At 38.7% G+C, this 25,666-nt stretch overlaps 1 protein-coding gene across 2 annotated transcripts in view; it reads left to right on the top strand.

Moving 5' to 3' along the window:
* COL5A2 (collagen type V alpha 2 chain) overlaps positions 1–25,419 on the top strand; it is a 176,103-nt gene extending 150,684 nt beyond the window's left edge. For both annotated transcript variants that reach the window (XM_090045265.1, XM_090045264.1), the window contains exons 29-54: positions 20–73; positions 407–460; positions 1,010–1,063; positions 1,445–1,489; positions 1,939–2,037; positions 3,688–3,795; positions 3,912–3,965; positions 6,150–6,203; positions 6,335–6,388; positions 7,485–7,538; positions 8,515–8,622; positions 8,730–8,783; positions 9,006–9,059; positions 10,571–10,732; positions 11,245–11,352; positions 12,485–12,592; positions 12,768–12,821; positions 13,162–13,269; positions 13,398–13,451; positions 13,749–13,856; positions 15,768–15,821; positions 16,508–16,615; positions 18,782–19,073; positions 20,009–20,196; positions 22,098–22,337; positions 23,085–25,419. In XM_090045265.1, coding sequence (XP_089901391.1) covers positions 20–73; positions 407–460; positions 1,010–1,063; positions 1,445–1,489; positions 1,939–2,037; positions 3,688–3,795; positions 3,912–3,965; positions 6,150–6,203; positions 6,335–6,388; positions 7,485–7,538; positions 8,515–8,622; positions 8,730–8,783; positions 9,006–9,059; positions 10,571–10,732; positions 11,245–11,352; positions 12,485–12,592; positions 12,768–12,821; positions 13,162–13,269; positions 13,398–13,451; positions 13,749–13,856; positions 15,768–15,821; positions 16,508–16,615; positions 18,782–19,073; positions 20,009–20,196; positions 22,098–22,337; positions 23,085–23,231 — 2,577 coding nt within the window. In that variant the 3' untranslated portion in view covers positions 23,232–25,419. The remainder of the gene's footprint in view (positions 1–19; positions 74–406; positions 461–1,009; positions 1,064–1,444; positions 1,490–1,938; positions 2,038–3,687; positions 3,796–3,911; positions 3,966–6,149; positions 6,204–6,334; positions 6,389–7,484; positions 7,539–8,514; positions 8,623–8,729; positions 8,784–9,005; positions 9,060–10,570; positions 10,733–11,244; positions 11,353–12,484; positions 12,593–12,767; positions 12,822–13,161; positions 13,270–13,397; positions 13,452–13,748; positions 13,857–15,767; positions 15,822–16,507; positions 16,616–18,781; positions 19,074–20,008; positions 20,197–22,097; positions 22,338–23,084) is intronic.
* The last annotated feature ends 247 nt before the right edge of the window (positions 25,420–25,666 follow it).

Raw genomic sequence — 25,666 nt, forward strand, 5'->3', positions numbered from 1 at the left:
TTTTGTTATGTTGCTTTAGGGTGCTCCTGGTAAAGATGGTGAAGTTGGCCCTTCTGGTCCTGTTGGTCCACCTGTAAGTCAACTTTTCAACATCTGTCTCTCTGCCTCTCTCTCTGTCTACCCAACCTATGCTTCTGCATAGATTTCCACCTGCAGATTAATGTTTGACCTCAGAGTTTAGGCCATTTATACCAGCATGTAATTTAGCCCAGGATTTTAAAAAGATCTAATTTGGTCTTGTCCAAGTTTCACTTTTCTCTTGAAATGGAATAAACAATAATAAATAACAATGATAAGAAATCATTGAAAATATATTGTATTAGTAGATATGAACCTTCAGGTAGAGAATACATGCATGGAACCTGGCTACATTTCTACGCTGTACAGTCCTCTCTTCTTTTTTTAGGGCTTAGCAGGGGAAAGAGGAGAACAAGGTCCTCCAGGCCCCACAGGCTTTCAGGTATGTATAACAGCATTTTTCCCCCACCAAAATAATTAGGGCACTTTTTTCTTTGTAATCTGAGAAATTTGAAATAGTGATATTAAAAAAAATCTACATAACGAAGATAGTGTTTCTAAGAATATTTAGTAGATCTTAGCTCCATCTATGGCTATACATTAAGCATCTTGGTTAGCAAAAACGCTTATTTAACATTTCATATTTTGATGTGGAAAAATTTTAGAATGGTTGGAGACCACAGAGCATGTTTCAGTTTAGCAGATATTCAAGAGATGAACACTTTAGTTGCTTTGATAGTACTGTGGACAGCAGAATCAAACCACAAGATCTTTGTATAAAAAGGTCTTAGACATACACACTGCACATGACTAGATATAAAAAGAAAGAGAAGCTGTGTCTACTTTTTCTGGAATGCCAGAAATTTGATTGGGATCTTTGAGGACAAAACATGCCCCTTTTTTCCTGTGTGAGAAACTACTGTATGTGAAACTAACAATAATTATATTATTTCAATTAATCTATATGCACAATGACCTTTCCGTCTTTTAGGGTTTGCCAGGGACACCAGGTCCTCCAGGGGAAGGAGGAAAGCCAGGAGATCAGGTGAGATATTTGTAACTCAACAAGACTTTACTGAGTTTTGCTTGCTTCATAAAATGGTTTTACTTTTTTCCTTCTTGAATTATTACTTTCCAGTTCTCTTTAGGCTAGGTTCTCCCACTCTGAATCACAGGAAATTTTGCCATATTCTGCAAAAAGGTCTCTGAAGACTATTCATTGAGTAAGATACTCAGCATGAAGAAGGGGTGCAAAATCTGGATTTGATTAAATTATCTTCTTTTTTCATGGACAGCCTGCATTTGGAATTCCCCACTCGCATTCACACCACTGCAGACTACTAAAATCTTTTATATCTATTTTCCATACCTAAAAACGTGTTCTGAATAACACTTTATTTCCAACTCTTATTCCTCTTTTTCACAGGGTGTTCCTGGGGATCCTGGAGCTGTAGGCCCATTAGGTCCAAGAGTAAGTATATCTCTCCCAAACCTGGCCTTTGGGGTTCTACTGTGGCACTGATAACCTGTGTGATCTGAAGCAACTTTTAATTTACTCATTCATAAAATTATTTAAAAAAAATATTCATTTTTACTTATAATACTGGTGCTGTGGAATTATCAGTAACAATAGTTTCACAGAGCTCAGTTATTGTAAAGCATTTTGAAATCTTTGAAATGAAGAAATTTTATGGTATATGTTATGAAAAAGGTGCAATTATTATAAAAGCTTAATCACATTATGTATCTCTAAAGATTAAAAAAAAGGTTGGCTTGGTTGTTTGTTCAGCCCTTCCATAAGGCATTTCCTGAACAGAAGTTGTCTATTTGAACAGTATTTCCATTTTCAAGCACATTTATGATTTTTTCTATTAAATATATTTGCAGACTACCAGATAATTCACAATATATGTTTCATAGGGTGAACGTGGCAATCCAGGGGAGAGAGGAGAACCAGGTGCACCAGGACTTCAAGGTGAAAAGGGTATGGCTGGAGGTCATGGTCCTGATGGTCCAAAGGTACATTATACAAGAGACATGTATTTTTCTTATTTTATTTACAAATCTTTTTGGTTGGAATATTCTTATAAAAGGTCATCTTATTTGTATAAGACCTGCAAGAGGACAGTGCTTCTGCAAAGTTCATTGAATTTATTCCACCAAAAAAATTAATATAATGCAGAAATCACACTATAATGAGGCATTATGTTTTTCATTCAATTTACACTGATAAAGCTTCTTGAAATAAGGGATTCAGAGGTTCCTAAAATTCTGGGAGAATCTTGTCTGTTTACAATACGGAATTAAGCATGGGTCTGAGTCTCATAAGGAAACGTAATCAGCTCGCAGCTACTCCTATGGTAGATATCTTGTGCTGCTCCAGGCAGTCTTAGATCAGAGCTGCATTGGTTGTGACATGGGATCCCTTCATTTTGTAGAATTGCCATGCTGCCACCAGATTTATTACAGTGTGCATAAGTAGCATAGCTCTGAAAAGCAGGGCACAGTCAAGGAATCTCTATTCTTGGCAATACCCAATTAGATATTAGTAAATGACACACTGAAGGCTGATCTAATTTTCTTCAGGAAAACTAGTCTGACATTAAGGCTAGGGACAGACATTCAAAAAAGCCTGAGTCTGAATTGATTCAATCTTTGCAGGTTAGTCTAACCTGGCTAGGCTAAATCACTTTGTAACTGTACAGACATTCCCTTCCACAGAGCTGAGCTGAGGGGTTGTGGACAGGCCCCAGCATTTATCACCTCATCAGAAAACAAGCAGCCTCTCTCATTAGTTCAAGCTCTTCTTAAACAATGAAGGCATGAAGGGACATTACCAGCTGAGCTGTTGAGAAGGTGACACTGCTGTCTGTCACAGCACACACCATATCTACCATGTAGTCTGCTAGCTAATGCTGTGTGTCTGTGTAAGGCAGAGGGGAGGGGGGATTCCTGCTTAGCAGAGAGTGGTGAGGGGAGAGGGAGAGCAGGAGGAAGCCAGACAGACACTGTTGTGCCTGCATGTCTCTGCCAGAGCTGCAGGGGAGCAGAGGGGAGGGACCAGCCCTGCTGTGGAGCAGAGAGCCCTGCCCAGCCCAGAGAGCATGCCAGGATGCGGAGGAAGTCTGGTTTAACTTGAACCAGCAAGGGGTCTGGGACAGACATTGCACAAACCAGTTTGACCCAAATCAGTTAAGTCCGATACTACATTCAACCAGGTTTATTTCAGACTGGTTTCAGCCATTTTCAAACTGGTTGATGTACACTGGACATCTGTTCTGTTACAGGTTTAAACCAGTTTCTGATCACTTAAACTGGTTTATATGTAATGTCTGTCCCTAGCCTAAAGGTCCAGAGGTGAAAAGTCCCAAAGTCCACCTTATGTGCTTCTTCGGTCTCATGGTCTCCCTCCATTGCCAGACACTAGACTCATGAATACCTGCTATAAAGAGGTGATAAACTGAAAGTAATACAGTGGCTTTATTTTCTGAAAAATAGAATGGGAAAAGAAAAAAATGGTGGGAGATGAGCAAGATCCAAGTTAAAGAAAAAATTGCTACTTGCAAATATACTTAAGAGGCTTCCTCAGGGGCACAGAGTGTTTTGCAGCCTAAAGACAAAAGCCTATCTTAACTGAATAGTTTAGAATTTATTTTCTATTGATTTCAGGGCAATCCAGGCCCTACTGGGACCCCAGGTGATCCAGGCCCTCCTGGTCTTCAGGGTATGCCTGGAGAAAGAGGTATTGCTGGAACTCCAGGCCCCAAGGGTGACCGGGTAAGTATCCTTGCTTTTGCTCCCTCAAATAGTTGAATTAGTTTTCTTTGGATAATGCTGCAATTGGTATAGTTCCATATCCAATATAACCTGGACTTTCTGGATATTCTCTATAGGGCGGCGTGGGGGAGAAAGGTGCTGAAGGTACAGCAGGAAATGATGGTGCAAGGGTAAGTAAACTTATTGTTCCTCTTCAAAATGCCTCCACGTGATGGTGCTGCCCACTAAGTTAGCATGGCTGGACATCTGAAGCAGACTATATGCACCAACTCAATACCATGGATTGACAATTGGCTCCAAGAACTTTAGCTCTGATATTGAAAAGCAGATAAGGGCTACTGCATTCCACATTGCAGTGTCTAACCCCTCCGCGACCAGTTGCTACTTATTAATGCTAATGAGTCACCCAGGCTCCCTGCACAGTGCATAGGGACAGCCTGACTTTTAAGAAAGGGACTTTTCAGAAACCATCAAGCTGAGCATGAGACTACCTAAATTGGATGAAAATGAAATGCGTACTGAGGAAAAGGGGCAAAGAAGGAAGGAGAAAAGCTTAGGCCCTGACAGACTGGCCTTGGGTACCAGAGCTGAAACAGGCACCTTCACCCACTCTGGATCTTCAGACATGAATTATCTGCTACAGTTAGGTTCCTAAGCTAGTCAGTCACCTATGTAGCCTGTGTCCTAACAATTGAAACTCTCTTTCTTTCTGACTTCTCAGCTACTGCTGTGGCTCAATATCAATCTTGTGTTTTCCATACATTTGCCTAGTCCATCTTATTTTGTGCAGCATGCTACTATTGGTCCACCAATTGTTAGCCTGTATGTGACCCTCCTGTTTGAGATCTGAAAGAGAGCTGGTGTTTTGTATGCTCAGAACATGCTTACAGGACCATGGCCTTAGGTGGGCCATTGTTCATCTATCTAGTTTGTGCAGTCTGGTTCAGGGCCTCTGGAGCTTCAGCTGAAGTCAGACTCTGAGCAGCTTGTTGTGTAGCATCAATATTTAGATGCCTTTGCAAATGTTGACTGGTGGACATTTGAGTGCATAGGAGATTTAGGTACCGATGCAGGTACTAGGTAGCAGCTGAGTATTCAGTTGCTTAGAAAATGTTAGAAATACTTAACTGAAATACTTAGGCACCAAATTACCTTTAAGGAGCTGGGCCTTAGAGTTTATTTTGGGGCTGAGTTCATCTCATGTTATCTGAGTCTTTCCTAACAAAAGATATTGAAGAAACACAAAAAAGACTAAAACGTTTAAGATGCTGTTGGAACCCTTGGAAATACCCATGGAGCTTTTTGTGAAGTCAGCTGCATTAGTGCGTCTCTTTATTTTTTTTCCTTTAAGAATGCATTTTCACATACAAAATAGAACAATTATTCAGATGCTGAAAAAAGCATTAGATCAAAGCATGAATATGTTTCAAAATTGAGATTCTGTAGTAGGTTAATTATATAATGCATTTGGGGACCAGAGGGATTACATAGGACTTAGAAAAATGGAAAACTATAGGTGCATAGATATATACTGTATGAAACTATACAAAAGCAATCTCCTAGGGTGAGACGGTGAACAAGTAAGTGTGAGCATGACGAACTAGATTTAGACCCTTCAACTAAAACATGGAGGAGAATGCCGCTTGAGCACTGGAAGTGATGCAATAAATTTCCATTTTTAAATATTGAATATATTGATCCATAACATGAGGCAAGTAACATCACAGCTTTTGGTGTTGGGTGGGTTTCAAAATGTTGATTCGTACAGTCTTTGACTTCCTGTTTCTAGTGGACAAGAATCATAATTGGTGAATTAAGTATTCAGGAAGGCTATCTGATTATTGTTGTAGGCTTATTCAGTGTAAGTAAGAGTGATGTAAGGGGAGAAATTGGAATCAATTATCCTAAATGTCATGCAAAAGGAAAAGGATATTTTGTAGTGGAGTTTGCCTGATATGAATAAATGAGTTTTTGAAAGTGCTGGTAGAGATTTTTTCTTTAAATAGTTAAACACCTCTGAACAAAGTGAGCAGAGGTCTGGAGATGCTTAGTGCAAATATGACCAAAAAACTTTTCTTCATTTTCTCCTGAAATAAAGGACAAACTAAACCCAGGACTTCTTTGATCATTAGGCCTTCTCTACAGATACCATGTGATGTCTGTAATTAAAACAGATTAAAAGGCAGGAAGTAAGTACTAAATGAATGCTAAGGAAGGTGAAACAAAATGTCTAGGGCAATGAGAAAGAATCTTAAGGAACAAAAATGCAGAAGGAAATGTTAACATAGAATAGACCAGGAGTTCTGAAACTTTACTTTTCTCTCCATAATGTCTCTTACTGCTTTGCTCAACAGGGTCTTCCAGGTCCATTAGGTCCAATGGGTCCTGCAGGTCCCACTGGTGAAAAGGTAATGGGATTTTTATAAAATGAAAGTTGATATTTTTGTGTTAAATTTTCCTAATAAAACCATATATTGTTGCAAATATACTGCTCTCCAGACAAACTGTGTGAGAAATAACCTATCAACTTCATTTTAAGGGTGAATCTGGTCCACGAGGTTTAGTTGGTCCTCCTGGCTCCCGTGGAAATCCGGTGAGTAAATAACTCTGCCTTCTTCATACCAAATGCTAAGAGATCTCAGTAGGGTGCTGATATTTAACAGGGTGCATCTGTATTAGGTTGACCTGATTTCCAGTAGTTTCTCTCACTGGCTGCTCTACTTTCATCCTTTCTCCTCCTTTTCTTGCATACTTCAACCATAGGCTACAGTTTCTGCCTTGTTGCCATTTTAACTACAATTATTCATCCTTTTATAAATGTCTTCAAAGCTACTGCACCTTCCCTCACATCTGAAATCATATTGCCATACTTATCATTAGACACATCCTTGGTAGTTACCTGAGCCTTTTTTTAAAAAACATACTCCTGACATATTGTATTTATTAAGGACAAAGGGTGAGAGAAGTATGATAATTCTGATGATCTCAGTCCTCATATTGTTTATTTTAGCATATTCCTAATTTCAGATTATTTTTGATGATTTGGGAATTGTCAGCTCAGATAGTTGGGTGTGACCAAGGCAGGGGCACAATTACATTGTACTTCCCAATCCCTTATGTTGCCTATGTTATAAATCAGAAGAGCCTCAATTCAACTGTAAATTAGCGCAACTGTTAGAGCAGCTGGGGCCTGCTGGAGTTCAGCTGCATTCAGGCTCCACTCCTCCCTCAGACACACATACAATGGAATTTTTAGTTGTGGCAGCTTTATAGCCCCAGTGGTCTTATCACTTAGGAATCATATGTTTCAATTAATATTTTTGCTTTCAGCCCAAAAGAATGGAATAGTGGGTTACACAATATGTATTTATTAGACCAAACTCTGCTTTCAGTTACATTTGTAAAGCTGAAAGTTGAATTTAGCCTAGTGAGTTATTTGAGTTATGTATATATACTGTTGTTCTGTTATATTTTGAGATAGATATTTAGTTTAGATTTTTTTAGTTATCTAAAAGAAATAAATCATGGAATCATGGGATTGGAAAGGGACATCAAGGGTCATCTCGTTTGACCCCTGAATTTGCAGCTAGAATTAATGCAGTTGCAGATTCTACACTTCTCTCTGGATTGTACTGTTAAAGCTAACCTCTTATGTGATGTGAAACAACCATTCTGTATTTCTTGGCCAGGGTTCCCGTGGTGAAAATGGCCCAACTGGTGCTGTCGGTTTTGCTGGTCCTCCGGTATGTGTCTTGTACCACTATTCAGCCACCTTTAATTATACCATAATTTAAATGCTATTTAACATTTTTACTTAATGAATTTTTCAATATTTTTAGAACAAGTCATGTTTTTGTCTTTTAAAAGGACTTTCCCATTTTTCTTCTCATATCATATTTAATATTTCAATATTACTATTCAATAGTGGGTCAATGAAAACACCAGCAAGTTGAAAACTGTTTTGTTGATAGAGTTATATCATTATTAACCAGATTACACATTTTTGTTAACATGTGAAAATATTTGCTTTGAGGTTGAAAAAAGAAAAGCACAAATTGTCATCTGCTGAAGGGTAGCAAAGAATTGCAGTGGAGTTTGGAATGGGAAAGGGAAATGAATGAGAAGTTTGTGAATGTCCATAAATACTTAATTTTTCCCATACTGTTGTTTCAATGAAATAATTCATTGGTACTAGAATAAAGCTGACCTCCTTTTCCCAAATATTTGTAAGCACCTACTTCCACTGGAAAAACGACAGTACAATAACTAGTGAGATGGTTCAATCTCTTTTAATTTTGAATATTCAAAATATGCCCATGAAGAATGAGAAGAAAGAACTCAAGGGGTTGAGGAAAGAGAGAAATGTGAAGTAAGAAGAAAGAATAGAAGACATTGTTGGTAGGATAATTGACTCATTACACAGAACTTTTACAAATACAAATCCCCAAATAAATAAACCAACTAAACCCCAGCAAATGAAATATGTAAATAAACAGTCCCCCTCACCAAATAAACAAATCAAGAAATCTTTTTTGGATTACTCTATTTTATGGCAAATTACTGCAAGTTACTTTAGCTGTCCCTCCAAAAGAAAATATTACTTCTCCTCTTCAGACTGATTTGCTCACCAAACCTTTATTAGAGTGTTTACTGATTCTAACACTGGAAAGGCTTGATGTCTTCTAACTTGATTTGTATCACACACATTATTCTTCATAGGGCCCTGATGGTCAGCCAGGTGTGAAAGGGGAACCTGGAGAACCTGGACAGAAAGGGGATGCTGGATCACCAGGCCCACAAGGCCTTGCTGGGTCTCCTGGCCCACCAGTAAGTAAAAGCAAAATGAATGAACGCAGACCTGTGTTGGTATTGCTCATTTAATCCTATTATGCTGTTTACTATCAGTCACCCATCCCATTCTCTTTTCTATTTAGGGTCCTTCTGGTGTTCCTGGTCTAAAAGGTGGTCGTGGCACTCAGGGTCCACCAGTAAGTAGTCTTTATTTTTTATGAATTAGCTGTGATTAATGAATAACACTATTTTACATCTGAGAAATGTTTAAATCTTTCTTAATCCAAGCTTGTCCTTTGTATTCAGTAATAATATCAGAGACATGCCAGTTTGAGTTTATTGTTTGGTGACTGTAAAGCATTTCAGGCAATTGGCAATAGTTTGTTTTTTCAGATGCTCATATATAAATATATTTCTAGGGTGCGACAGGATTTCCTGGATCTGCTGGAAGAGTCGGACCTCCAGGGCCTACTGTAAGTCAGTTTGCTTGTTCTGACAGGAGCATTCTGTCATGTGGTAGTTAACATTTTGAACAGATCAAAGCTTCTTAGAAAAGATCTGTAATGTCAATGGCCTGATCTTGTGCCTGATGAAGGGAACATCCTGTTTCCATTGATGTCGGTGGGCTTAGGATCAAGTTCTAAATTGGACCTGATCAAACTATGGGCTGGATGAGTGGTATGGGACCAATTTGTGGGTTAAATTGGGCCTGCAGACCTGGCCTGTGAACTGAATTCAGCATATGGGGCTGCTTTGTGAGGGCACCGCATGCAGAATGATCCTGAACACTGCATTCAGCAAATACCCCAGGGTAGCCTTGTGCACCACATGCAGCGTATGCCCTAGATTGGACCTGTATACTACATACTGTGTAGTATATACTGTATACTCTATACTGTGTACTGCAGCTGGCAGGGTTGGGGCCAGGGTGAATGTATGCTGCATGTGGCACCTGGACTGGTCTGGGACACATCACATATGCCATGCAGATGTAGTTGGAGGTACATGAGAAGCACTATGGGTCAGATGACAGGGCTCTGCAAGCTGGATCTGGCCCATGGGCTGTATCTTTGACACTCCTGTTCTAGGTTAAATAAAGCCTCTTTTAATGACTATTGAAGACAATTAAAATCCTTTCAATTGACTTCAGTGGCCCTGAGCTAGTCATCCTATTCTTGGTTGAGCTATTTCCTTAGAGAGGAAAAAATAAAGATTATGATAATTTTGAATTTTATCTAGATTTTATGCTGTGGCTCCTTTTTTATAATAACTGGTGTGTGTGTTTGTATGGGGCATTTTGTGCACTTTTCAATGTCATCTCATCAATGAAAATACTCATATAGTAAATGAAAAACAAATTATAGAGATAGGAAGGGGGAAAAACTCAACCAGTTAAACAGAAAAACAACTTTGCTTAGTAATAGTGACTAAAGACTTTAGCCATACTTTCCCTGGCTTGACAATCCAGCCATGTTTGCAGGTAAATCGCTTGTTTTAAATACAGTTTTGAAATGGTTTAATGATAAAGGGCAATATTACTCTTATTCGCTGTGCATTTGTCATAAGCAAGGTGATGTCAAAACACCCTGCTAGATATATAAGATGTTCTCTGCTAAACAGGAATATGTATTGATGTGGTTTGACTAAATGGCCAAATACTTAAAAGAAATTTTTTTTTGGACATTCTCCTGCAGGCCTCCCATCAATGTATGCCATTTTGGACTTCTTCTAAAAGGAAATTACCTTGACTGATATGATTCCTGTAGATTATCCATCACTTTTGGCTCTTTTACAATGACAGCCATAACATACATGTGAAAAAAGCAAAAACCCCATGAGGACATTAAAAAACCCCCATGAGGACTAGGCATGTTTGAAGGAACAGAAACAATTTGCATTTGTGCCACATAAACTAAATTAGATATTGATATGCTGTCAATAAGGGCATTAAGGTATTTTAATAAATATTTTAACTATTTATTAGGGAGCTCCGGGGCCTGCTGGGCCTATTGGTGAGCCAGGAAAGGAAGGCCCTCCAGGGCTTCGTGGTGATCCTGGTTCTCATGGCCGAGTAGGAGATCGTGGACCAGCTGGGCCACCAGGTGGTCCTGGAGACAAAGGAGATGCGGGAGAAGATGGGCAACCTGTAAGCTTTGCTTATCTAATTTCTTTTCTTTCAGGAATGCAGGGTTTTAATAATACATTTTATTAGCAAGTCAAAAGTTTATACCTTCTTGAAAAAACATGGAAACTACTTGTTATATTATACTATATACAAAACACAGATTAAGTAGCCTGAAAGTTTCTACAATATATTCTGATTATCTATGCTCTACAGAGCATGTTATCCTCTGGGTCTTTCACACAGAACACGTATTTCAGGTACGAGAGGGAATAGATTAAATTTTTACCTAGATTAAATTTTTGTTGAAACAATTACATTTTCTAACTTCATTTTACCTGCTTTTATCTTCAGAACTAGTGTTACGTTGTCTAGTCACAACTTCTTAGCCCTGTATCATTTACAAGTTATGAATAAATAAAAATATTTTGTAGTTAACTTTCTCTTACATTAAGATAAATTCTTGATTTCTTATTACCGTTGAAGTTACTGAAATTTAAAATTATAACAACACTATTTTCCTTGGTCAAATTCAGGGTCCTGATGGTCCCCCAGGTCCAGCTGGAACCACTGGTCAGAGAGGTATTGTTGGTATGCCAGGTCAGCGAGGTGAGAGAGGCATGCCTGGACTGCCTGGACCTGCTGTGAGTAAAATACAATCAGAATTTCAGCTACCACATTATTTTTATTATTCCAATGACCTTTGTGATGTAATATATCTCCCTCCTAACTCCTGCATAGGATGAGGAGAATGTCCAAAGGTTCTAATTTTCTTTAGAGTCCATTCATGAGGAAATAAAGTAAATAAGTAACCTGTACAAATGTGACGTAGATAATGGAACTTGATGAGACTCTTTACCTCAGAGATACGAGTTAACAGTAAATGGTTAGGCGTGTTAAGACTTCTGGCCAAAATGTTCCAAATTGAGTTTTGCTATTATGATATTAACACCTTTTAAAACTAGATGACTCATTTAGGTGCCCAAATAAGAAATCAAGCATTGATACTAGAACTTGTTTTCCTTGGTAGGCTAGTCTCTAGAGGATAACAAGGTCCTATAAACAAGGTAATATTCTGTTAAGCAGAGCAATGATGTACATCTCCCATTATTATGTTACAAATATCAGTCTACTTTAGAAGCTTCTGAAATTCTGGCTTTGGTCTTATAGGAGATGGTCAAAAAGAGTAGTTTCTGTGGTAGACTGGCTAGCACAGGGTAATGATGAAAGCCTCAGTAGTGTACAAATTAATAGATAATAATTTGTAATTTGAGCCAGAGCTTCTCCCAAGCTTGCAAGCAACTTGGGAAAAGCAGAAGTTCCACAGATGTTGAACTGGACAAACTGGAGCCAAAAAAGGTGAACAAGATGTTATATCTGCATTAGGTTGCTCTAAATTAATCCAAAAGCTGTTTAGATTCTGACTAAAACTAGAAATAAGGGGAGCATTTGCTTACCACAGACCCTGAACGAAGCTCAATTATCTGTGTTTATATGGGAGCTGGTCCTTACATCAATTAGAAATATCAACTTCAGAGTACGGATCCTAGTCAATAGAATACTATATCAATAATATAATATTCTTTTAAAAGTTGAATTAAATTGGTTAATTAATATATATGTCAAAGTATATTCAAAATGTATTTGAATACTTTCTTCCATTCTTAATTCTAGAAGTTACAGTTGTTGGTGATGCATAACATTTTACTGATCAACATTATATTCTGTTATGCTTTCTTTGTTTAATAACTTATCAAGTGTTTCACATCTTCCTAGGGCACACCAGGAAAACAAGGTCCAACAGGCCCACCAGGAGATAAAGGTCCTCCGGGGCCTATTGGCCAATCAGGTGCCACTGGTCCAGTAGGTGAACCTGGTCCAGAAGTAAGTATTGTGAATTGGTTCTATACAAAAGTGAGCAGCTTGCTGTGATTATATGCTTAGAATTGTAAAAGTAGAAGATAGGAAAGACTTAGTCCATTTTTGGGCAAAGGCAAGACTGTGCTCTTCAAATAAAACTATTAATACATCGTCCTATTTCCCCCCCTCCCATCCACAGGGACCTGCTGGTAATGATGGCACTCCTGGACGAGATGGAGCTGTTGGAGAACGTGTAAGAATATGTTATTTGTTAAGCCATTGCTATAAATCTACATTCTTTTCTGAATCTATGGCTGATTCCTTTTCTCCATTGCTCCAAAACTTTCCTATACAGAAATCTAATTGTAAAATTACATTCCGGTTCCAAGCCAGGGCTCTGATCGTCTGTGAAGTAAGGCAGATTTCAAGGCTGGGGAACACCAGCTCAGAGAAGCTCAGATTTGAGGACCAAGAATAAGAGAATCCCAATCAATCATAATCATTAAACAGGAGCATAGGGATAGTAAAGTGTCTTTTGATGTAATTTGGTTTCACCTTTTAAATGCCTGATACAAAATCATGGTATTTTGCAGGGTGATCGTGGTGAGCCAGGACCTTCAGGTTTACCAGGTGTTCAGGGTGCTCCAGGTACCCCAGGACCAGTTGGACCACAAGGAGATGCAGGGCAGAGGGGTGAAGTAGTAAGTAGGCATTTTAATTCAGCATATGCTGGTTTCTATTATCATATTTAGGGACAGTGATGTTGTGTTCTTGTGCACATTACACATCATTCCAGGCTTCACATGACATCTTTGTACATTTCCTATAGGGTTCTCGGGGTCCAATGGGTCCACCTGGCCGTGCTGGAAAACGGGGTTTGCCTGTAAGTTCTTTATGACTGTTTTACTGCTGTCCAATCTGAATTATTTTTAACAGGGAAAAGTATCAGAAAGACTAGGAGCTCTAGTTTCCATTCACTCTAGCTTCCATTCCATTCTAGCTTCCCAGTGTTATTTACTGGGAACCTTACTGTCAATTCAGTGTTAATTACTTGTGCATCATTTTCAGTACAAGTATGTCAAGGCACCCTGGGATGCCTTGGCACTTTGTTTCCTAGCTTTAGAAGTGAACAGTGTTAGGTAGTCTAGAATCTTACATTTCACTATGTTTATACTTACAGGGTCCCCAAGGGCCTCGTGGTGACAAAGGTGATAACGGAGACCGAGGTGACAGAGGCCAGAAGGGACACAGAGGTTTCACTGGTCTTCAGGGTCTTCCTGGTCCACCTGTAAGTTGTCTTTATTTTTCTTTTTCCCTTTCTTTTCTTGCTAATTAAAATGCAAAGTGAGCCAAATATTCAGTGTTCAGCGACAGACATGCTTTCCATATACGTTGTTAGTATAATATTAAGTTGCCAGTCTTCTTTTTTGCTCCTCTCCTACTAGGTGAATTAAGGATCATTATATGTCATGCTAATCAACCTGGGCAATATGGAACCTATTTTTTGTTATTAGAATTAATATTGATATTAGAGTCCAAAATATGGTACAGGATGTGTAAGCTCACAGTTCTGTTGTTCAAAAACTTGAAGTTTAAGAAGTTGTATCACAATAAAGAAATTGCCCACAATAAAGAAATCTGTGAGTTCTATTGATTGTGGTTATATCTATGTACAGGAGACCTTTGCCATTCACAGGGGATAGGTTCTCGTATCCCATGCGAATGGTGAAGTCGACAAATAAGGCACTGCGTTGACGAACTCTGTCTGTGTTGATGAACGCAGTGCCCTCAGCGGCTGGGGGTGCGGCATGACTGTGCTGGTGATGGCAGGAGCACGGAGCTGACTGCGGGAGCCTGGCAGCAGCAAGCACAAAGCTCCCAAGGAGCTCCTTTAAGTGTATTTAAGATGCAGGTTCAGCATTCGCAAATATTTGAAACAGTGAATGCCGATGGTTTCCTGTATATGCTGTTTTTCAATGCATTTCTGAAACCATCGTAATTTTCCACAATTTAACATTTCTGTTTTATAGCAAGGAGCGGCATCCTGCCCATGAAAGAAAAACTCTTAACACTTAGGACTTAGATATCACCTGATATCACATTTATGCCACCATAAAAATGTTTATGGCAGCACAAATGGTGAGCAAATAGATGTTCCTACCCTTTGTTACACCACATCAAAGGAAAATCAGTGGCATGACAAAAGGCAGTAATAAATTCTGCTTTGTTATGGTGGGCATCTATTAGCTCTGTGTTGGAAGAGTGTGAGCAGCATGAGTTGCCCACAATCTCCAATCACCCCGAAGAGGTGTTATTGAGTTTTCAGGGGCCCTAAAGCCCTGGAAGTACCTGCTTGGCTTTCCCCACTCACAGAGAAGCACCCTGGAGAATTTTGGGGTGTCTTTCAATAAGCAGAGAAGTCAGGGTTCAACACATATGGAGACATGCCCAAGGACCTCTAGGGCTGTGTTTCCATAATAGGGAAAACCTGTGTGGGTCCTGGTGTGGAGGCATGAGACTCAGGGAATCCCTGGCACTCTGTGCCTCCACACTGGGATCTACTTACCCAGATGGGTCCCCAGAGATCCCAGAGGACAGGTCTGAGTAAGTGGGGAAGCCCAGATTTTCCTTGCTTTTTCTGATATGTTCCTGGGGATCCCCTGGTCTGGGTAAGCAGGGAAAACTGGGCAGGTGCTCTCAGGGCTTCAGGGGCCAATCATTCCCCAGTGTTTCTGTGGTTCACAGGACCAGGCCTTTCAAACCCTGGGAGGACACATTGCTCCTTATCCAGGTGTTGTGTGTTTTGCTCAGTGAAGTGGATACAGCCAAACTGAATCATTCGGTGATGTCTGTTTCCAGCCTTAGTGCAGGTGAAATCCTGAGGTCAAGTGCAGGTGAAATCCTTATGATAGGCTGAGCAATTCCAGAAAAATGAGCAGAACTCCTACTTTGTGTTTAGTGCTCACATATACTGTAGTTGCCTTTGCCTCTCAGCAGTCTGTCCACTTATAAATGTATAACTGAAGGATAGACAGAGACCTAAGCTTGCTAGCATACCCTGTCTTTAACATTCCTATTAGCCCTGTAATAAAACAAAAAATAGATCAGGTAAAATCATTGTAGTTGAGGTTGAGGAAGATTATTATTATTATTACTATTATTATTATTTTCTTCATCTTTATCACCATCTTTTCTTTAGGGTCCAATTGGTGAACAGGGCAGTGCTGGGATTCCAGGTCCTTTTGGACCTAGAGTGAGTATATAGTTTCCATATTCTTTTGTATATGCTGCTAGATTTCCTTTTTGCAATTTCTTTTTTTTGCTGATGTTTAACTTGGGGTGTAAGTAACCTCATGTTGTGGTTACCTTCCTCTATACATAATTTAATAGTAAAGGTCACAATTTTACAGAAGCATAACTTGTAGCCAGGTAAAAAGAACTGTTCTGATTCTTCTTTTTTCTGCCCATTTGTTTCATTCTGCTCATGCAAAAGCAACATATAGTCAGTGGACCCTTTCTCCCTGTTGCTGTACATCTCACAGCCTCAGGTATAAAGGCTGGAGTCTGAAGAGCTATGGCTGGAGTCTGTATTTTGACTGTTTCCAGCTGCCTGAGTCAATCTTTAGGTCTGTCAACAGCTGGGTAGAGAGGGGTTACACAGATCTCTGGGCACCACCAAGAACTGAACTGACTGATATCTTTAGAAACAGTGGCAGACTGATGAGGGATATCTTGCATAAACCTGAGCACATTCAGAAGCACGATGGTGAAACCCAGTCCTTCTAAGCCTGTGATAAGAAGGTGGCAACAGTTTTTAAATTCAGTAATCATAAAACATCACTTGAATACTTCAGAATGAGACATTATTCATGTTTATTATTAAAGACTTATGCTGTTATTACTATTAAAACACATCCTCAATTCCCCCACTTTATTCAGGGCCCTCCAGGTCCAGTTGGTCCTTCAGGCAAAGATGGAAACTCTGGACCCCTTGGGCCAATTGGACCTCCTGGTGTAAGAGGAACTGTTGGAGAAGCAGGACCTGAGGTAAGTATGTAGCATATGAGGGAAATAAGGTACTATCAAGTAATGAGATATTTTTAGAAATAATTCTGTAAATGAATGCTAGATCTAAGGGTAATACAGCCATGCTTATTATATTTAATTTCACAAATACTCCAGAAGAAAGTGTTTTAGTCATGACATTTGTGAGATGAAATATAGTGTGTTAGAAGTTTCCATCAAAAACTACTCTTCCAAAGTTACAGATAGAGAAAATCTGTCATTCACTCTAGTGTGGGATTGTCCTCTATGATACATTTTCTAGAGAGCTGTCTTGCCTCATGTTTAATGAAGTTCCTTGTGAATCTCTCACACACGGATACATTTTGAGAGAGAGATTTTCCTCATACTGACGGGCCTTAATTTTATATTAGTAGCAATTCCCTGTTCCTTATTCCACTCTAAACAATTCTTCTTATTGCTTGGAATATGACTGAAACAAATACTTGTAAGAATTATTTCATTAATCTTTATATTTGATTATGCTAACTATTAATAGCTTAGGACCATATACTGCTCCGTTAATTAGGTGTAAATGTTGAACAATAAAATTGTTAATGGCATTAACAGTGAAATAATTAACAATGGAATTAAAATACTAATAGAATTTGCATTGATATAACTAACAGCAGATATGGACCTTAATTCTTGTATTAGTTCTTCATGAAGTTAACAACTAATGTATCTACATTCAAAGGAAAATCATAGAAAAAGATTATCATCCAAAAAATTATAGCCTTTAGCTTGGGATCTGTATGTGAGAGATTCCATTACCTTTTAATTAAAATATCATTTAAATAAAACACCTGGAAGATCATGAGATTTTGAAATCTAACCAGCATAGGTTCTGCAAAAAAGATCATGTTTTATTAATCTCTCTGAATTTTTTGAACATGTCAGTAAAAAGAAAACTTGGCGATTTCTTTAGGCTTCTGAGAAGATTAGTGAGTAGGCAGCATAGCATTAGATTAAATTATGTGTTGTTATGTGCAAAATAATTAACATCAGAGGTTAAATGAAAATGACTAGTACTAGGGTTCTAAATTAACTATAGCAACTTAGAAAAGGGACCTGGGTGTCAGTATAGTAACAGCAATGAAAACCTGTAGCAAAATGTAACTGTGGTCGAAAAAGCTAACAAGATATCAGTCAACATGAGGAATGCGATGGTGAATAATGCATAGCATTACAATGAATTTGTATAAATCAGCAGTAGTGTCATCTGCATACAGCCTTTGTCACCTTGGTCACCTCATGTTAAAAAGGGAATTACAGAGTTAGAGTGGGTTCAGAAAAGGGTGACAGTCATGGTTAGATGACGAGACTGAAAACGTTGGGCTTTATCTTGGAAATGAGATGAATAATCAAGCATAAAAGTATCTAAATGATGAATGGCATTGACAAAGTAGATTTGGAATTGCTGTTCTTCCTATCTCAAAAAATGTGTGGTAATTCCCTTTCCCCTTATTTCATCCTATTTCCTATCTAATCCTATCTGTTCATTATTATTGTTTCTATATCTTGGAGTGCTTTGAGATGTAACCCCTGCTGCAAAAGGTGTTTTAATTTAAATTCGGAGCATTTCTGCATGTCCAGGAGAGGCAATGCGTTACTTCAACCTAGCTTGCCCGATGTCTGTAAAGATTCTGGCCTTTAGTGGGGCCTTTTTGCACTTTTATCTAATAGCTGATTGAATCAGCTTTAGCTAAAAGTGCCAAAAAGCCCCTCTGAAGTGCCCAATCTTTACAGATACTTCAGAGAAAGGTTAAAGGAACACTTCTTCTGATAAAGCTCAGTTGTTCTTTTTTTTTTTTAAACTTCTGCAAGCAGCCCTGTATCCTATCCAGCTCTATCCTATCCTGTTTCTACCAAATTGTCAATGCCTTTCTGTTATTTTTGAGATGCCAGGGACTGAATGTAGAGTCTGTATTCAGGCTATACTAATTCATGTGTGTGGGAAACACAGTAGTGATATATCATATTAATGTTTTTAATTTTATTATCCTTCAGTCCTTATCTCAGTTAAAACATCAAACTAATATTGCAGGAAATATATTTCTAACCATAATTCCTGAGATATAGAATGCATAGATTGGTGTCATTTCTCCTAATAAGAGAATCTTGTGCATCTCTGATGGCTTTTACCTACAGGGTCCTCCAGGTGATCCTGGTCCTCCAGGTCCTCCAGGCCCTTCAGGTCATCTCACAGCTGCCATTGGTGACATTATGGGTCATTATGATGACAGTATGGCAGATCCACTGCCGGAGTTCACTGAAGATGAAGCAGCCCCTGATGACAACAATAAGACAGATCCAGGAGTCCATGCCACATTGAAGTCACTGAGTAGCCAAATTGAAACTATGCGCAGTCCCGATGGCTCCAAGAAACACCCAGCACGCACATGTGATGATCTCAAACTCTGTCACCCATCAAAGAAAAGTGGTTTGTACAAAATTCATGATTTAATAATTTAGTGTGCATGTGCACTGCATTGTCCTGTATTTCTTGAGGTGGCACTTGAATACTTTTTGAAGAACTTTCTGAGTACCTTCTTGAGGTACTTTTGTAAGGTACTTTTAAAATCTCTGAGAAAAATACCTCATGTAGGTTGTTGTGGTAAACACCATAGTTAGCTCCAGCTCAGAAGCCTTTTACAAACATGTTTTTTATGCTTGGATATTTTATTGCAGAAGTCATTTGGATACTTCATTGGACTCTTCCTCCTAAGGCACTACTGTAGGTGATCACAGTGATAAGTTGATACACTGCAATGTTGAACTGTTAACAATCAAGCACTGAAGGTTAACTTCTGCCCATAGATATAAAATGCATCCAAGTGCTGAAACCGTATGAGTACTTTACCCAGCATGGTTTGAACACCTCATTTTTTTCAGTTGTCTTGGCTGCCAGTTGCAGACAAGAACTGTCTAGCAGATGGGCATCACTGGACTTCCTTTTCTGAACTGCTGTTTCCTAGGAGATTATGGCATAGAAACTGTCCTTACGCCACCAGAAAATTCCTGTTTGCAGGGGAAAGTATCCACTGGTGATTTAAACCCCTGCTATGTGCCAGTGGAGGAGTTCCAGAAGGCTTTATGGGGGTGAAATAAGTTTTGAATACTCCCAGTTCTGAAATGTTTTAAATACTGATGCAACTGTTGTGGCTTTAAGGTATGTTTGGAGCATATATTAAAACAAGCCTTGTTATCTTATACCCAGTATGGTGTATTATTGACAAGCTAAGTTGTTTAGCCATGTAGTCATCAGAATAATTGGCTCGGGACAAAATCTGACCTCATGTTTTGTACTATTCTTGATTGTTACTCTTAACAGGAATTTCACTAAAATGCAGATATTATATTTTGTATGTTTTGCAGGTGAATATTGGATTGACCCTAACCAGGGTTGTGTTGAAGATGCCGTTAAAGTATATTGCAACATGGAAACTGGGGAGACTTGTATTTCTGCAAACCCATCCAGTATACCACGCAAAACATGGTGGACAAGTAGGTCAGCTGACCTCAAACCTGTATGGTATGGTCTTGACATGAACAGGGGTTCACAGGTAACTGAATATATTTATTTGGGAAGAAGCACTCATTTAGATTATTTTTTCTGGTTTTCAATATTACCTACCTGAACAGTACTGTTCTGAACAGATTCAGTACTGTTGTAGAGGGAGCCAGGCCGAGCAGCCACACCAGGTTGGTGCCTGACTGCCGCACACTCAGTGGGTGTCTCACTCCCCTATTTTCATATCTTGCCCATCACAACTTGGTGTAATTGGAAAAGGTGTCAGGAAGAGTTACCTGATGGTATATAAGGTTTGCTGTGACTGGCATAGGTCACAGTGTTCAAAAGTCTTCCGTGTGGCTCCACTTCCCTTACACCCCCCTCCACTTAGTTGTTCTTGTTGGTGTTCAGAGTAGATGTGTGGCCTCACTAGGCATCTGGCCTCAGTGTTAGGGAGAAGTGTCCGTGATGGAAGAAAACCACGCTGCCCGGGGCCAGCATACATTGAGACCTCTGGTCTTGTTAAAGTTTTGCAGTCAGCAGTGTCTGGCCTGCATAAGAAAATTAATAAATTAATATAACTCCAGCAATAGTATCTGTGCTTGCTTCAGGCCTTTTCTTAGCCCAGCATATCTCAGCCTCCTTTCTTCAGGCAGTCAGGGCTCTTCAGGGTTTGCCCTTGCTATGAGCCCAATCCGAGTGGGCTGGTCTGTGCTGGACCAAATCCTTTGGGTAATCTGGGGCCACAGGTATTACAAAACTCTGTGGAGCCCCTAAAGTACCTGGCCTCCTGTGGCTGGGTAGCAATCAGGGTTCCAAAGAGAGAGAGCTGGTGTCATCCTGGTCCTTGATCCGGGGTCATCGGCTCTGGTGCAGGGATGCAGTGTGAGCCAGTGCTGTGCTGGTGATCCTCACCCCCCTTCTGGGGGTGGTGCTACCTTAAGTAAGGGGTTCCTAGTTAGTTTGGGCCAACCTGGAGCCTTGCTGGCTCTCATATGTCCCTCAGCCACCGCCACATGTTGAGAGCCCTGGAGGGGCTCATCAGCCCCTGCACTTGCTGCTTCCAGACCCTAGGCATCACTTTCTGTGGTGGCTGCCTGCCCTTTTCTCAGGCTAAGACCTGTGTCCTTCTGGAGCTGGGGTTCTGGCTCTCCCACTGGCCTGGGGTGTGTACCAAGAGAGAGCCTGGCTGCCTGTCCAGCCCAGGGTATTGCAGTGCAGCACAGCATACTGTCAGGTCGTTGGCTCACCAGTTTTTGTGGGCCTGGCCAGGAGCCTGCTGCCTCTGGGGCAAGCCTGCAGTCATCACCCCAGTGAGAACGGGGCTCAGCTGGGTCCCTACTGCAACTATGCTGAACTATTCAGTACTATTCTGAACAGATTGTATAATAATCAGATCTTTAGAAATACTGATAGACAAACTATGCATAATCAATTGTTCTTATGCTTGATTTTTGAATAATGCTTACTCTTCAAAAATCTAAAGCCTCCTTTATATCCCTAAATTCTCGCCATATAATCTGGTATCACAAAGTATTTGGATTATAGGATATATTTTAGGAAGAATATTCAGTCTCTGGGTAACCTTCAATGGGAGGCTTTACTCTATGAGGATTTCAGAGCAAAGCATTTCTCTTCCTTTGTGTCCTTGTTTTGGAGGAACCCCATATTCATTCAGAGCCCTGTTAGCTTGTTCAGTTTCTCTGGGATATCCCCAGGGTTCTAAGAATAGAAATCAGGGCCTTTGTTTTTATGCATTTTGGCTAAAATTTTCCAAAGATTATATTAGATTCTGAATTTCTTAGTTGCCAACTTTAAGTAAGTTACTAAAGGAATTAAGCCAGTTCTAGACTTTGTGTCTGGAAATGATTCATAATTTATAACATACATTTTGTGAATTCAGATTTATATAATTCTAAGTAATCTATGATAATCTGTTATATATTTTTGCAGTTTGTCTATGGAGATAGTGAATCACCCAATACTGCTATCATCCAAATGACCTTCCTGCGTCTCCTATCAAAGGAGGCTTCTCAGAATATCACCTACCATTGTAAGAACAGCATTGGGTACATGGATGACCAGTCTAAGAACCTCAAAAAAGCTGTAATTCTTAAGGGGTCAAATGACCTGGAGATCAAAGCAGAAGGAAACAACCGATTTAGATATACTGTTCTTCAGGACAGCTGTTCTGTAAGTTCTGTCTTTTATAACTTATTTCCTCATATAGTATAGAATAAAAACCTTTAATATTTTCAGATTTTTATCAATTTGGAATAAAATCCCTGGACTTGGAAAATTCAAATTCATCTTAGGTATCAGCATAATAGGAATTACTGATGGAAAAGATATTTTGGTACAAATTGTTAATGCTAGGTTTTTTCAGTTGAACTCTAAATTACTAGTCATTATTCATTTTTGTCTCTTCTTTCTTTCTTCCACTTTCTGCTACCCACTTTCTGCTGTGTATGATCACAGCCAAGAATTCAGATGTGCTGAAAACTGAACACTGATGTGCCATTTAGGAAGGACTGTAGACGTACTACTAACACATTGGAAACTTTACAAAATGGAGTTCTTATTAAGTGAAAGACCACAGTAAAACTACAGAACAGCTTGTTTGCTGTTCCAAATTTTCTCCTGTACAATAACATTTGTAGACTTGTAGAATTATTGTTCAAATCCAAGACATCTGTATAACTGCAGGAGAGTTGCCACTTAAGACTAAAAATACCCTGATGATGCAAGCAGGTGAATAGTTGTTAAATAAAACTTTGGCAAGTGCTGTGTAGTACAAGAAGGTACTCCTTAAGCAAGTGTTAAGTAGCATCCATTTAGGATGATTGTAGTCATAAAGATTAGTTATCTGGTACTCAACTCAAGCCATCTTTTGTATAAACTCGAATTATGACATACGATTTCCTTTTTTTTCTTTTTCAGAAACATAATGGGAATGTAGGCAAAACTGTCTTTGAATACAGAACACAGAATGTGGCACGTTTACCTATCATAGATATTGCCCCTGTGGATATTGGCAGTACTGACCAGGAATTTGGAATTGAGATTGGGCCAGTTTGCTTTGTGTAAAAGAAAGCGGGGGAAAAAAATTAACACACAATCCAACAACAGCAACATCATCAACTAAACTCAAGAACTTAGACTGATGGAAGTTAATCCTGAGACTCTTGAAATAATGGCTGATATTGGATCAGCTTGTATATACAGTTCATTTTAAATGCCTGGCCTCTTTCTGAATATTTATTTTACTTACAAACTTCCAGTTTTATATGATCCAAGCCAACATTTTAGTGCATCAGTACAGTTTAAAAAGGACGAGCGGCCACCCTTTTAACAGATATTTTTTCCCCTTCCTAATTCAAAGTAATTCAAAATTTATAGGTATTTTAAATAGCTTAAATGTGGGACCATGTAATATTCTATGGAATACTTATTTTTCTTCTTGGATGCATATTGAAATACAAAAAACAAAAAAAAAATCCCCCCCCCAAAAACCAAAAAAACCCAAAGCACTTTGAACTCGTTTATAACATTTACAGCAAAATATGCTTCCCCCCTCCCCCTTGGCCTGTTTAAATAAAACCATTGATGATGTCTTTTTGCTAGTATGATAGTCAATCAAAATAACCTATATCTTTTCAAAGAAGAAAATCTTTTAATGCCAGGCTGTCTTAATTTGGCATTTAACTTCCCATTGTAGGTATAAGTCAGAAATAAATGGCTGTGTATTTATGAGACCTAGAAGAAATCCCTCAAATATACACATTTACAAAGTAAGAAAACACTGAGATGAATATGAATATTTAGTGGACTTGGCCTACATTTGAATTTTAAGGGTCTTTCCTTTCTCATTCTCTAAAATCCATGTATATATAAATCCTTTACAGAATATGTACCCTTAAATAGCTCTGAAAATGGAGACAAATTGATTTTTTTTAATACTTACCCATCTAATAAGCCATTACTTATCAAATTTTACATTGTCTTAAATATGTTGCTAGTTTATTTGTGTTGTCAAGTGTGCCCATGAATATGAGGCCAGATATTTCTAAAGGAAAGAATGTTCTAAAATTAGTGGGTTTTAGTTAGCAACCAAACATGCTTCACCAGTAATAGTGACCTACTGGCCTTGAATTATCAGGGCAAGAAGATCCATCATTTCTTAGCATGAGCTACCTCATCTCTAGAAGTTGGGATGCATTTCATATTCTTGTTTTTACTTTAGATACGAAAAGGTGCTATGCTTCTGTTGTTATTCCACGAATGGAGATAGGCAGGGCAAAAACAGTGAAAAAAAGCGATGGTGCTAAAATGACTTGTATAAAAGCCTAACAAAATAAAGATGATTATCACCAACATCATTTTGGATGGGTGTAGCTGTTAGATTTTTGATGTTTGAAAGAACAATATTAAAGTGCATTTTATCTGTTGGTCATTCAGTATATATCATGTTTTGTAACACCAGCATGTTTTATTATGTAAAGCATGTAGGTACAAATGTACTTTGAGGGTTGTTTTTATTTTCTTTTTCTTTATTGCATTTTTTTGTTCTCCGAGTTTTTTGTTTTTATTTTTCCTTTAGACAAATAAACAGCTGGGGCCATCCCAAAAGAAAAGCCATGCACGTAGCTTTATTCATGTATCATTGCAAAGCATTTAATTAAATACATGCTTCTTGTTATGTCAGTGGTTTGCTTTTTGTAGAATTCATTCAACATATCTCATAACAAGTCATTGCTCGGGGGGGGAAAGAGAAGATATTTTTTACTTTTTTTTCTATTTTAAATTATGCCTGTTTGTAAAATGTGGACCTATAGTATTTTATGCATAGGATTATAAAGGGAATTTAAAATAATCCTTTCTGTGACAATTCTGATGAGGTTGAAGTCACTACCTCCTCTATTAAAGTTGCCAGGTTCATATTCTTTGGAACTCCAGAGAATCACAATTTTTATTTATGACTAAATAAAATATGATGATAAAATCAGTGTGTTAGTTTAAATGATCTCTGATACCATAGTACTAAATGTAGAGATTTTTTTTTGCAAAATTGCATTTGCAGTAGGCAAATACAAACTGTATTTGTACTAGAACTGTAAATTGTAAGGATGTATGCATGTTTTCTGTATATGGTAGATATATGCTGTGAAAAGCAGTGTTCTGGTGTTTATGCAGAGAGAGTCTGTTTTACTTACATGACAAACCTGGATCTGTGGTTTTCACTAGCAAAAAATTCCAATTAAAATGTGAGCAACAATATTCTCCTTTGCAACTGGTACATATGTGAGCCTGGCTGAACGATTGTGACTGATAAGTAAGGGTTAGTTTAAACACTTTCAGAAAATGTTAGATATTTTTACCTGGTGCCAGTTGTCTTGCAGTATAGTTCTGGGGTTTATTCTGAGGCACAAAATAAAGAGCAAATAATATATAGATTAATCTTTTCATTAATTTGCAAGTTTTAAAGTAATTATAGTCTCGGACCTTTATCAGCATGAGTAACA

The sequence above is a fragment of the Crocodylus siamensis genome, chromosome 4, assembly GCF_052110815.1.
Source record: "Crocodylus siamensis isolate JL-2025a chromosome 4, ASM5211081v1, whole genome shotgun sequence".
NCBI classification, from domain to species: domain Eukaryota; kingdom Metazoa; phylum Chordata; order Crocodylia; family Crocodylidae; genus Crocodylus; species Crocodylus siamensis.